A 14,525-nucleotide genomic window follows, 5' to 3' on the forward strand; every position below is an offset into this window, starting at 1 on the left:
TCTAATATGCATAGAGTTTATTTAGTACTTATATTCTACAGTCAAAATGCAGTTTTACTAGCAGTATTAACTTGCAGTTAAATGTCTAAAAAAAACCTAAATTCAAAAGTTTCAGTAAAATGTACATCCAAAGCCAGACCAACCAATGCCAAGACTTGGTTATTTCAAGAAAGTTTATATGTCAGTAGAAAATACCTCTTTCTTCAGTAAAAGATCATGACACTACTAAAGATGCACAGTTGAGACCAAAAACGCTACTCAAGGATTTTCATTCAGTCTCTCCTCAAGGAAACAAAGTTCTACACTGATTTTATCTAACCAGGATTGCAAGACTATCATCTGAATTTGACAGCTTCCCTTTTAGGAAGCAGGTTTGACATAAATGTAAGTAATATTACTTGTAGAAGGTGTTCATTACGCTGTTGGTCTGCACTGTGCATCTTTAATTCGTGTAATTAAATAGCAAAACACATGGACCTTGTTGTGTTTTCGCCACTGCAATTTATTCCTTAATTCTTTTAGTTTCACCATTATCTTAAGTCTTTGCTTAGCAAGACACACTCATTAAGTTGAGCAAATAAACATACATATTAAATTTATATTTCATTAAGGAATTTTGCACATGTGCTGTTATCAAAGTTTTCTTGGCCTATCATTCTTAGGCCAGTTACATCTTCTGACCAGGTTAACAATTGTGCACCTGGAAAGCCTGCAAATCAATGATGTAAGTAATAACGATATGCAAAGCCAGTTTTCATTTTGTTCCCCATTAGAAAAAGTCCCCAAACAATAGTTTAAAATAACCCTTTGAGTTCTAAACTTCAGAAGTCTCAGGGCATTGTCACTTAAGGCAATATTCCACTCCAGCCATTGAGAAAGCGTGCTGTTTGCCTGCAGAGTCTACTGAGTGCCAATTCGTTACAGAAAGTCATCTCTTAAGGCAATCAAAGGGTTAATTATGCTTCTTTCCCACTGTATGAAGGCTCCCCAGCCAAAGATTTTCTCGTTAATTTCATGTAATCCCACAGAAGGTAACAGCAAGACAGTGCCTTCATTATTGGATGGCATAAAGCCATGTTACGTTTAGGCTGTTTAAACATGATATGGCTGCTAAAGTGTGGTTCTACTCTGGGGGAAATAAAAAAAGGGAAGGAGGCAGTCAAAAGCAATCATCGAAACTGTGTTGGTTTGTTGTTGTTTTTCAACTTAACATTGTCTCTAGAACAAAAGCTGTTTAACTTACTAGAATAGTTTCCTTAACATCCGAATGTTAAAAATCCCCCACTAGGATATTCTGTAATAGGAATTATACTTAAGCGCTCATCCATCTCAAACACCTCGCTCCTAAGAAGCTGGAAACAAAGTTATTTCACACAGCAGACAGAGCTGTGAATGCATTTATCTGCTCATTCCTTCCATAGGATTATTTCTCAAGAATAGAACTACGCTTTTACTTGAGAACAGTAATGGAACAGACATTTTTCTTGTAATTAATTGTGCTTAACAAAGCTGGTACCATCAGGATAACAGCCATCATTCATTATTAACGAAGCATTTGTAAAGCTCGCAGCATGCCACATATGTGTATGCAGATATATAGCTTTAGAACGCAGAAATACCCAGAGAAACCACGCTTCGCAGCATCGAAACCAGAAATCCAACTGTAAGCACATAAAGACGCCATACTTTCTGCTGAAGGTAATTTAAAGTCGTAGCTCTCAGAGCAGCATACAGCCTACTGTTACACCTTCCCCTTCAGTCTCGCTTGGCAGTGTTGTACACCGTACTGCGTTGTGGTACAATGAAATCTCTACCATTACAGCAAACAAGCCATTGGAAAAAATGACTCGCAAGCTATTTGTACTCAGTGAACCGTTGCAAAGGGCTACATAAGCTTATAAACTGGCCAAATGCTTACAAAACACAATTAAAAGAGCAAGCAAGATGAGTGGCTTTTGCTCAGGTTTATTCCTACTTTCTATCCTTAGAATACTTTCAATATTGCAAAGGAGCTGCCCATCCATCTTGGATATTCATTGTGTACACATTTTCCTTATTTCCAACTGGACCAACACTAAAAAGAATGGAAAGCTCTGACCCACCAAATTCATTCAGGAAAAAAAGGTTTACATTTGAAAAGCCATTTTCTTAAGATGGTTGTTGTGTGAAAACAACGCCATTTAATTGCAAAGGCAGATACTGGATATAAAACCAAAAATCTGATACATAGAGCAAATTAATTACTCTGTTAGAGAATTATATAATCAGTGAAAGGTAAAACATTGTCCTGCTTTTAGAATTATACTGTGACATCAGTTCTGGGTTAAGTTGCTTAGCTAAGCTATCTCATGCTCAATGATGGCAAAAAGGCAGAACACGGGTAACAGAAGAGAGGATGAGAGTGAGGAGTGAAGTTTAAGCCAAAGTTCACACAGTGACTGGAATGATGGGATAAAGAAAGAAGCCAAAACAAACAGGAAAGTAGAGCACAGAAAAAGAATGGTAATAAAAAAGCCAAACATCAGTGGAACCATCGCTAGTGCTTCTGGGCTGACAGCTACAAGTCAGGTACACAATCAAGCAGGGCAGTATCTTCCAATGGAGAAAAACATTCTCCCAGTGTTGTTCCAGTTGGAGCCATTATTAAAATACATTTACTAACTGACCATTGTCCTTCAAAAGCCAAGAAGGTACACTTTGTTGGACAGCCTTTCAAAGCCATACCTGTAAGTAGGTATTTACAGCCCCAATTTAAAAACAATAATGGAAGAGAGCAACATCCTGCCCCCACAATTATTTAACTGTGGTTTAAAGCAGCAAGTTTCTTTACTGTCAGTTATTAGTGGCCACTGCATACTGGGCAGTTGAACAAGCCTTGCTGATTCCATATCTAGACTACCTTTAGACTTCTTTAAGCACAGAGAATTGTAAATTAACCCCTATGTATTTAAGTCCTACAAGCATCCCAAACCCTACTCTGCCTTGCTATACAATTCCTGGCATTAAATCCTCATTCTTGGCAAGACTGCAACCATCTTTATTCATTATACAATGGGGACATACTGTATTACATTCAGAAATCTACCATATTCTTGAGTGTATCACTGCAGTGAAGAAACTTGCCCTCTGATGTCCACTAGTTACAGGTCTTCATTACAAATGAACACTTTTACTTCTGCTGTGCTTCCAACCATTAGAACCTTTCCTTAATGGTAAAGTGCCTGAATATTACAAGTATTAGATCATTACATTTTAAACTAAGAATTATTAGGATATCATACCAAAATGCGAGTCTAACTGAAAGCCTATTAATGGTGACAGTAATCAGGAAACCTGCAATCACCCAGATTACAGCCATACTTATAGACCTGTTAAATGTTTATTCCAAACTTCACCACTTCTAGATTCTCTCCTGAACTGCCGAGCAAAATTATAGCCCCATGTTTTGTTAGTGCAAGCACTCCTCCAATGCAAAAGACACTATTAAATTGAGAGTCATGCCTCCTCTTTAGTGAAAAGACAGGTTATTTATTGCATATTAAATTATCATCTAGATTTAGCAAATTTGTCTTAACTCACATAACAGCAACTGCTGCCCCTTCACATGTTCAGGTACCACTTTTGAAATTACTAGTTCATAGTAGTAATGTATATCATAACACATAAGTCATACTGTCCTACTGAAATCCAGCAAGCAGGAAGATAAAACACAAGCATTTTCCTATGGAAAAGGATAAACAAAGCCTCATTCTTATGCCACTTATCATAAGACAGTAACAACCTCAAACAGAAGACAGTAGGAACAACCAGCACACCACCAAGTTTCCGCTGTCAGCTCTCAACTGGGTTCTCTCTCTCCATGCAAACTTTAAAGGAGGAACAGATGACAACATGATCTCCGCAGGGCTAGCTCTACAGCAGACAGCAGACATAGAACATCCTAATGAGATCTTAATATGGAGTTATGGTAAATATTTAGGGGCATATTACATACTCCAGCATAGATAATATATCTAGCATCAACAGATCCTGAGAGCTACAATTTCAGTAAGTTCTACTGAAAAAAACTCACCTTCCCCATACTTCAAGGATTTGCATTTTAAACTGGAACCACTTTCAATGTTGCAGTGCTACTGTAACTTCAGTAACTGTTAATAACTAATCTTTTATCTCCAGTAAATTTATGCAGTTAATTGCCAAAAGTTACTTGAAATACCAGTTCAAGTTTCTCATTCCATATTTAGTCCAAAACATTTCCTATTACTTCACAAATACTACTTCAAATAAGAAAAAGTACTTGCAACAGATACTTAGCCATCAGTTATTTTCTACATCTCTAGCTTAATAGGCAACATCTAATCAGTTGTTTGACTATTGTCTCATGTAAAACACATTACTACCAAAAATATTTCCAAAACATCAGTGCATTTACTTGAAATAATTAGCATGTATGTTCACTCCCCGTATTTCTTACGTTTATTCAGCAAGGAGATAACACTCGGTAGGAAGCTTTTCCACTGGAAATGGCTAAATTTCTAACTCAAAGTGCTATTTTGTTAGTTTCTTTGCAGGAACACTTGTTTGTTTCTGAGTGTTACCCAACTGGCTGGTGCCAGCAAAGAGTTCTTCAAGCCTTTTAATAGAGCTGTATCGTAACAGCAGCAATAATCCAGAAGTAACTCAACTCACGCTCCCTTAAAACTAACACACCTACCATCTGCTCTTTAAGCCATGGATTTAAAACTACTCTATTGTTTCTTAGTGTCAGAGAAGGATTCCCTCACCGCTTTGATTTATTTAAGTCTGCAGCAGGCTACCTTCAATCTCATACTTTTAGATAGCACCAAATAGATACCCATCCTACAGAGTACAACCTTTGAATTTATAGTCGATATGTAGGAGGCATAATCAGAGGTATCAAGAGTTATTATACTTGTGTAAAAACTTGCTTATTTAGGCAGAAAAAGATGGTCTTACATGTCATTTCCCACATTTGGGTTATTTCTATAAACCATAATAGTTTTCATATTAACAACAAATTCACTGTTTAAAATAGAACTATCATTAAAAGATGCTGACATAAAATGTCTGATGAGAAGCGGTAAAACCATCACTGAAAAAAAAATCCTCTTAATACTGTGATCTCCTAAAGAGACCTTTTAAACTTCCCCCCCATACACACATCTATAAACACACACACACACACACACACACACACACACACACCATTTTAAATACATATTCACATGAATTGCTATCGGCCCCTGTTCCCAAGTGCTAAGATACTTACTAGCTCTCTCTTCCCTCTCCTCACATTCTTACTATCATGAACAAGGGAAGCATTGAGTTTCAGTCACTTCCTAAATGAGAACATGAGGCAACTGTACATTTCATAACAGTTTTTTAAGAATTGGTCACTATAAACTGGAGGTAGTTTTGAAAAGCATTAGATTGAATTAATTTACGAAAAACAAGTAGTGTTAATCTACAAAAAGATTGTAAAAATGAAGTATTCTCATTAAGATGTACGTATTATTGAATACATTCTTTTGAAGAAACTGTAGTTATTTGTTTCTAGTTGTTACCACTCAGCTTTCAAGAGTCAGCTAAGATCCATGCATTTGCTCATCTTCCTCACTGAAAAGCACACTGCTCCTATCTGAAGTCATTGCAAGTTCTGAATGTGGTTTACCAGACATTTCCAGGCCTCTCATTGTTAGCAAGTCTGTAAAACTTTCTCCAAAGCACACAGCACTTCTGAAACTGCATTATACAGAAACTACTCCTCTAAGAACAATTTTTTTTCCTTGACAAATTAGATATCCCTGCTAGAAGACTTAGCATGAGCTCTTCCCCTTTCAGGTTTATCAGTGTGAGGTTTCACTGGGTAACTTTCATACCGCATCACAGTTGCACGGTCTCACATGTGCTATATGTTGTTTTTTGTAGACTCAAAGTACAAAAACAGAAACTGTTGAACCTTGGTAATTTGCTGAACATGGCAGGAATAAAGAAAGGCCCAAAGAAAAAACACACTCTCAACTAACCTGCTGTTAAACAGACACTATTAAAAAGCTAAGACCACCTTTTCTTTCCTTCCCCATCCTAGAAATAATTCATCCACTTATTCTTGTAAACAACCATCACACTGCAATGGGGGGGGAAATAATCTCAGTATTCGTGATCTAATACAAATGAAATTAAATTACTTATTGTGTAACCCTGTAACTCTTAGCAAACTTCCCACCATTATTTTCATTTGTGCACAACAGGAAAAAGGAGAAAAGTGATTTATCATCTGCTTTTCTTGCTTTCCCTTCACAAAAAGGTAACATTTTGATATGTATATTATGTGCCATATTCTAATAAAGTACATTTGGCTAGGGGTTCCCAGGGTGAAGTCTGTTGCCAGCAATGGACCCACTGGGAAGAACAGATGCCTAGAAAATTAAATCAAATCCAAAATGAAGTTTCGAATGACATCCAGTGCTCCAGCATCAAAACCACATATATCCAACATGCCTCTGTCATCTGGATCGGCGATCGTAAAACCTTTTGATGTCATTCCACATACAATCAGTTTAGCAGGAATACCCATTTTCTAGAAGAAAAACAAAAAGATAACTTCAGAGCACACATATACAGTAACCAAAACATGACAGAGGCCAAATCTTGTAGTCCTGCATGCACAGGCCACTGTCTGAAACTGATAGAAACCAGACAGGCCAAAACAAGAATTGCAGACATTTTGTTAACACTAAATGGCAATAGAAACATCAGTTACATAAAAATAAAATGAAGTAATTACAATGAAGGACATTAACAAAACTTTCCTGCAATATTAAAATTCATAGATCCTTTCAAATGTCAACACTGACTTTGAAAATCAGCCTCAGATCTGGTGACAATAAGTATCAATCATCTAATCAAAGTTAAAGAGTGGATTTCTGTCTAAGGCAAGGATTTCCAAGTGTTGATTGAACAACTAAAACAGCTGTGGCCTGGACAATTCAACTACATGAGCTGAATCTGCAGGTTAGCAACTTGTAAGGTGAAGCTAAGCAAGTGTTAGGAAGGTCAGAGTACAGAAACTCCAAGTCAAAAGCACAAATGTAGACACAGGAGCTAAGCTCTATGCCTAACTCTGGCCGAGGTTCACCAGGCAAGTTAAAGATTAAGGTATTAATTTCATATGAGTGAATATGATATGAAGGACAATGTCCATACACAATTGTATTTGTAGTTTAAGATCTATCAGTTTAGAAACACTTTTCTTAAAGTGTGAAGGATCACTGCTCAAGTCATAGTTTTAATAGCAATGCTGGTAAGAAGGTATTTTTCTTAGTTCCGTTTCCAAACCCTGAAGCTGCACAGCTTACAGAGCCTGTTTAAAATATAGAAGCTGTTCTTCACAGGATACCATCACCTCATTCTCTTGAGTTTTCCTACAGGCTTACCTTCATTACTTCTAGTTTGGGGTGTTCTAATGCAAAAATAAAGTTAAACAATAAACTTATTTCTGTGAGTTTAACATTAAGAACTTACAACAAATAACTTATTTGTATCATTAACTTATTAGATCAATCACACAGAATGCAGAAATACATATATTCCCTGAACGCCAAAAGCAAAGTAGGTGAATCTCAAACCCTTTTATCAATTCAGCGCAGTTAAATATGTGCAATTACTTCCACTAATTCAACCTAAATGGAGAATAAGTAATTTTTTTAACCCTGTATAAATTTATTTTTTACTGCACATAGCCACAACTTGTTAAGTCTCTAAAATGTGGATAGCAGTGACATGTTTTGTACTGCATCAACCAATTGCAAGCACTCGGAAGTATATTTACCTCCCTGTACTCTCTAAGAGCTGTTGCAGGACGAGTATTTCCAGCAAAGGTCTCATTATCAGTAAATACAATGAAGACATCAGCAGCTGTCTGTGTTTTCTGAGCCCATATCATTGGAAGGGAACAGTCAGTGGTACCCATTGGAATCTTAAAAGAAAAAAACATATACATGGAACATTACTACAGAAATTAGCAAGCCATGGAAAAAATGCTTTTTAGATAATCTTCATGGTTTGTTATATTCAGAGGCTTCTTTGTTAAACAACAGTTCATTCATTCAATGCACTCCTATTTATTTATTCTTTCCAAACTAAGCATTGTGATCTAGTAATGCCATTGTCAATGTTGCTATTTAATATTCAAGGAAGTTGGAATAATCACTCCTGTTCAACTTTCCTAAAAGGAACGGGAAAAATTCCTGTGCTTTCATATATAAATATCACCTAAACGCAGCACTACAAATGACTGCAAACAAAATGAAATGCAACATAATTATGTAATTGCTGAGACCTCTCAACTCTGATGTTAGCAAGAGCATTCTCCTAATTGCAATTTTATTTTATTTTAATTTCACATACTTCATACATTTTCACTAATACTTGAGGTAACGTCATATCAGCTGTCACAGGGCAAGGAACCACTTCATGCGAAAAGGCAACAATATGGGAATCCTTCTCAACACGTGCTACAACCTGAGGAAGAAGACGACAAAAAGGAGTTCAGAATTGTTAATGCCCAAATCAAGATACTTCCTGGTGAACACATCGTATCCTTATTTAAGACCATGCAAGTCCTCATATACATTCACCCTGTACTTTAAGTATTGTGTAACGCTATTATGAATAAGCAATGCAAAAATTGGAGCTTAAGAGCTGTTCTAATTACCATCACTAAATACACTTATTTCTTCTCTCCCCTCTCTCACATACACACCACATTTTTAAAAACAAACACGTTCCACTCTAATATAAACACTCAAGAAACTTTACAATACCAAACAGAGGCAAAAGTTATTGTGAGACAAAGGCACTGAAAAGGCATTGTTGATAGTTCATATGTATATAAAAGTTAACCCACTTTTCTTGATCCAAACTCTGTTACATTATCAATGTAACAGAGTTGTTTCTTACGTATTTGCAGTTAAGCTGAGTGAAAAAGCAGCCTTAACCACTTTGATTAGAACTGGAAATTGGTTGCTGGGGGGTGTTCAAGGCCAGGCTGGATGGGCACGTGGACAGCCTGGTCTAACATTAAATGTGGAAGTTGGTGGCCCTGCCTTTCAGCAGGTAGTTGGAGAATCATGATGCTTGTGGTCCCTTGCAACCCAGGCCACTCTGAGATTCTGTGATTAAGCATTTGATCTATCAGTATGGCACACTGTCTTATCTTCTGTATGTACAAGAGTATTATATAACAGCTTCTTTCTGATTTCTAACCAGCTTTAGAGTACCCCTGTATCAGAAATGCAGCTCAAGCTGCGTTTAGTTACAGATAGAGAATTTAATGCCTCACCATACACATTGTTGCTGCAACTGTGCTAGCGTTCAACACACTGCCCAAAACTTTTTGGGTCATTGAAGCACTGACATCAACTGCAACTACAAAACGTTTTCCTGTTGGTTCAACTGCCTAAAAGGAAAAAAGAAAAATGAAAACATGTACAGATGGGTTATAAATTTGTTCTTCCTTCTGCTTTCCATCTAGATGCATCTTGTTTATTTTTTCAGGACAATAGCATTACCAAAAGCTAAGTCGTTTTTTCCCCTCCCTCCATTTAATAAAATCATTAAGACTTTTGTTATCAAGTTGGAATACTCTTACCCACTCAGGAAACATTAAGATATAATTTTATAGGCTTCCAGAAAAAGAAAAAAAAGACTTAAGCCTAGTAAATAGAAGCATTACATTACCTCAAAAGTTTTGTAGAATGAAGCATCTAAAGCTTCTAAGATGTCTTCATCAGGACGCCACCAAAACTTCCCTCTGCTTCCATGTCCGGATTTATATGTTTCTAATGCAACCAATACGTGGAATGGATGTATTCTACCCTACAGGCAAAGTAATAAAGTAAGTTTTAAGAAGCCTGAACTTAAAAACATATTAAAAAGCAGCACAAACTAAGATGACTGTAAATCAAAATCCACTTTGCTTCAATTGCTTTTGAACAGTTTATGTAGTGGCTGCTGCATATTTTAAAAATCACAACTTCACTCTGCTGATTTATGAACATTTTGTTGTTTCTTTTCTCTTGGAGATGTTCAAGTCATGTTAGCAAATGGTAGGAAATCTGAATGCCTTCTATCAAGGTGTTACGCTACCACCTTCACACACCTTTCTCCCATGTGTCAGTAATGACGTAGAATGAAAGAAGAAACAACAGAAAGCAAAGAGCAGTGAGAGAGGGAAGAAAAATGGAACTGTTGTTCTCAATTCCACTAACCAACCTAACTCAAAAAAAACCAACAGAAAGTTACTGATCTTCTCTATATCCCACTAAATACCTATGGATTTCTTCCCCCCCTTTGGAGAACCCTACCATCCCTCATATGGTATAATGGACAGTAAATCAACCTGAAAGGAGAAAGTCTCCCTGTTCTATCACTTTTTCCTATCAGAGGCTAAGCTAATTACACTTCATTCACTTCCTGAGGTCCCATGAAAGAGCCTTCCATTCACTTTTTAGGACTGTAAAGCTGACTCTAAGTTACAAGACTTATGAAGAGTGGATGAACCCACTAGGCAAAGCTTGCCATGGCCTTAATTCACTATACTAGTTGTCAGTACACTTCATCTGTAAAACAGCTCTAAAGTTTATTAAAAGAATAAGCTACAGATTTCTTACAAAGACTCTCTCCTTCATTTCATAAAGACTTTAGGTAAAGAAACAGTTTTGGAAGAGGTTGAGAGTCAAAGGTTGGCAATGATTATGAGTTTAATCATGTGTTAATTTTTACCTTTTTTAGCAGTTTCTCATTTCGCAGTCGTTCACACACTGTTGCCACTTCTGAACCCCGTGGCTCAAGGACTGAATTTGCAGTCATCTTTCCTAAATTCCTCAACAAAACAGAAATGGGCATGTCCTTCAGCAACGCCTTCCACACCTCCAAACAAAGAACAAGAAAAACAAGATGAGATTCCCAAGTACAAGAAATGACACCCGTGTGTTTACTAAGTGTATTTTAAAATAAATGTGCAAGTTACATGAAGGCTCGTATTACAATTATCTACATATGTAAATAACTTGGAAAAAAAAGCAGAGGCTTATTTAGCATAGGCTTATTTTTAAGCAGAAATCTTAACTTAAAATATTAAGTGTTACTCTAAAAAGAATACAAAGTTCCTCAAGTTTACCTACCTCTTTAGATTTCAGATGGTTTGTCAATAGATGTTCCCTAACGAGACCATATTCCTCTATTAAATGAATAACCTCCAATTCATCTTTTGTGTGTTTCACTCTGTCCACAGCCTCCAAGTATTTTAAAAGCTTTTCAGTCTCAGCAGAAACTGCTTTGTCTTTGTAAGCTTCTTGGACTTCTTTCCACCCTTTGGTGATGTATTTAGTGACGATGGCTACTCCTATAGAGAAGGTAAATATTTTCCAAACAGGATTACAGTCTTAATACTGACATTCATCACTCCAGCAAACAAACAAGTTAGCAGGTTATTTTTGTGAAAAACCAAATGAAGTAACAAAGAAAAGAACATAACTGCAACTTCCCAGATCCGATGATCAGTTCTAAGAAGGATCAGCTCCATACAATTTAAAACAGCTGTTTTGTTTACTGTGTTATTTTCCTTGGCAGCAAAGAGCCTAACAGATTCTAAACCATCACTCTTCCCAATTAATGAACAAGCGTTATCTCAGCATTTGTAAGCAGACAGGAACAAACTGAAAGTACTACATTATTTTAACTTCTCTTGACATAAGGTAAGTAAAACAAGGAATAAAGCCTTTTTACCTTGAAGATAAACAGTTACATTTCTGACACAATCCCTCATGCCTTTACAATGTAATCTACATGATACAAACACTACAAAATCATCATCACACTGGCATAGACTATGAAGGTCAAGGAAGTATAAACATTTTACCACAAGTATGTGAAAAAGAAATGAAGTCATAAACAATCTGACTACAAGCAAGAACATGATAACAAGCTAATATCAACAAAAAAGAAAGGAAAATGCCCAATGTGGGAGCCCTAGGCTTATTAGGGGTTACTAATACATTAAAGATCATACACCCCTGTATGGAAGTGAGATAGGAAATGACAGCAGCTACTCCTTCCCAGATGTACCATCTTCGAGCCCTTTAATACGTATGTTTTAAAGATGAAACAAAATAACCAATTAGAAACTGTAAAGAGAAGTAATTCTGTAATCAGCTACCTACAACCAACCACACTTCTAGTCAGGTGTGTGCTTGCTTTGCAAAGGATAGCCTAACACCTGACTGTGCAGAACTGAAACAGAGACCTTTACATGAACTCCAACTAAATGTTACTATTGGCCACGCACACCAGACATGAACTCAGCCCCTAACAGGGATAACACAGGTATTTGTGTTTGCAAAAAACATTCCACTGTTAATATTACAGGTTTAAAATAGTTTCAACGTATTACCTTCGCTGGCAGGTTTCAGGTGGGACAACCTCAGAAGATCTTTATGAGACCAACCATTTCTTTGTTTATATTTTGTAACTGCTAATGCAACAGCCATGCCATTCTTTCCATTGTACCAATCTGCCACAGCTCTTCTCAGTGCCCGGCCCCATATGCCACACTTCATGCCCTCCTTCAAATCTTTTTTAAATTGGATGAAAGAAAAGAGATGAGTTGGTACACAACACACCACAGGAACAGCTTTAAATGCTGCTTGTTTTGTTTTTGCGTCAGAACACTGTGAACAAACTGCAAGTGCAAAAAGCAGGGGCTCCTGTTTGGCTGTTCTGCCTTCTTGACTGAATGTCTTTATTTCCTGAACAACTTCACAACCTCTGCCTTCTTCAATCAGTCTCATTAAAGCTGCTGCATTTTCAAAGCCCAGCCTCGGCTCCTTGACACAGTAAGTACCGCCTTCTGAACCAAAGCACAAGAAGCGGTGCAGTCGATTCATGTCAGTGACGTCCCACGCATCATTGCTGTCAGAGTCTGGCACCTGCATTTCATTTGGGGGTTGAGCTTGGTCTGCCTCATCCGCCATTGTTTGTGCTCCCAAGAGGTCTGTTGAAAGAACAGTAATGTTATTTAAAACTGCTACAAAAGCTTTCTGACTAAATCCTTTAATCAGTTCTAACTTAAGTACACGTATCAGATCTATACACCTGTGTTTTTCCCTTCATAAACTTATTACAAGTCTGCAATAACTAAAACCAATGAGAGACTTGCATTTTTTTCCCCTACCTCTCAAGTTATAATAGCAATGCGTTGATTCCCTTGAAACTAAACTAGAAACTACTTTATCCTAATCAGTGGCATAGAGAAAACATGGCTCACACCACTTTGCCACAAATATATTACACTACTTTCCTAAGCACGTTTTTTGTTTGATGAATTTGATCAAAATTGGGATCTTGTCCCATTCTGTTTTGTGGATGGATGTTAGAACTTACCAAGTGAAGAAACACAGTGCTAAAATAAAAGAAAATACTGGTAAAACACTTAGTCAGAAGACTGTGAGAATTGAAATACGGTGGGTTTCAGTGAGGCTTTTCACACAACAGCTCCTTAACAACTGACAGTAACTCAAGAGAAGGAAAACAGAGCTATATTACAGGTTCAAATAGTCTGCTGCACCATGTAAGATCCAAGAACACACAAGTTCTGTACTGTTTTATGTTTTCAGTTAAAAATAAAAAAAGCAAGAAACCACTGTGAGAACACAGTCCTTCAGTTCTTAATATAGTTCCTTCAGTTCCAATTCTAATCCTTATTATCAACACTGCTCCCACAACATCAATGTGACAGCAGTAAGTTCAGTTCTCTGGATTCTCACTTAACAATAGAAATCCATTAAATAGGGCATAGGTACTATACTACACACACCAATAACCCAATCCATCAAACTCTACAGAGAATACACACAGAAACCCACAGGCCTTCTTTGCAGATACCTGCCTTGGTAACCATTATCATTTGTACTTGCAAATAAGAATGAAACTTAAATGGAATAATTTTTGTTTTTCTATTTTAACAGGTAAAATGATAGGGTATCCTGAGCTGGAAGGTATCCATAAGTACCTGTGATTGTGCTTGAGAATGGCTTGAGTGGGAAAAGATCTCATATTCAGTTGGTTCCAACCCCTACCATGGACAGCATTGCTGACTGTAAGTGGGTACCAGACTGCTAAGGATCCCATTGAGCCTGGCTTTAAACATCTTTAAAGGTAATTAATTATATTTAATAATTAATTAATTAAAGACAATTTCTCTGGGTAACTTGTACCAGGACCTCACCACCATCAGTGAAAAAAACTTCTCCTGGTATCATCTGCCTCAATCAGTGGGACTCTGTTCTCTTGTGGCACTTAAGATACCTATAGAGGAAGCTAAACTTCCAGGCTAGGAATCTTATTCCTACCATTCAAAATGCAGAGGCTGGTATATTTATCTATTATATTTTTTCACATAATTACATAACTGCACAGGTTGGAAAGGACCCCTGAAGATGATC

General features: G+C 37.0%; 1 protein-coding gene across 2 annotated transcripts in view; it reads right to left on the reverse strand.

The window, feature by feature from the left end:
- RO60 (Ro60, Y RNA binding protein) overlaps positions 1-14,525 on the reverse strand; it is a 16,064-nt gene continuing 1,539 nt past the window's right edge. The window contains exons 2-9 of one of the 2 annotated variants that reach the window (XM_015869434.3): positions 12,476-13,075; positions 11,208-11,428; positions 10,807-10,953; positions 9,763-9,900; positions 9,365-9,481; positions 8,431-8,544; positions 7,853-7,999; positions 1-6,601 (exon numbers count right to left, since the gene is read on the reverse strand). In XM_015869434.3, the coding sequence (XP_015724920.2) occupies positions 6,449-6,601; positions 7,853-7,999; positions 8,431-8,544; positions 9,365-9,481; positions 9,763-9,900; positions 10,807-10,953; positions 11,208-11,428; positions 12,476-13,075 (1,637 nt within the window). In that variant the 3' untranslated portion in view covers positions 1-6,448. The remainder of the gene's footprint in view (positions 6,602-7,852; positions 8,000-8,430; positions 8,545-9,364; positions 9,482-9,762; positions 9,901-10,806; positions 10,954-11,207; positions 11,429-12,475; positions 13,076-14,525) is intronic. The other variant, XR_014932993.1, reaches the window with a different exon arrangement.

This window comes from Coturnix japonica, chromosome 11, assembly GCF_054131305.1.
Source record: "Coturnix japonica strain WE chromosome 11, WE-NBRP24, whole genome shotgun sequence".
Classification (NCBI taxonomy): Eukaryota; Metazoa; Chordata; class Aves; order Galliformes; family Phasianidae; genus Coturnix; species Coturnix japonica.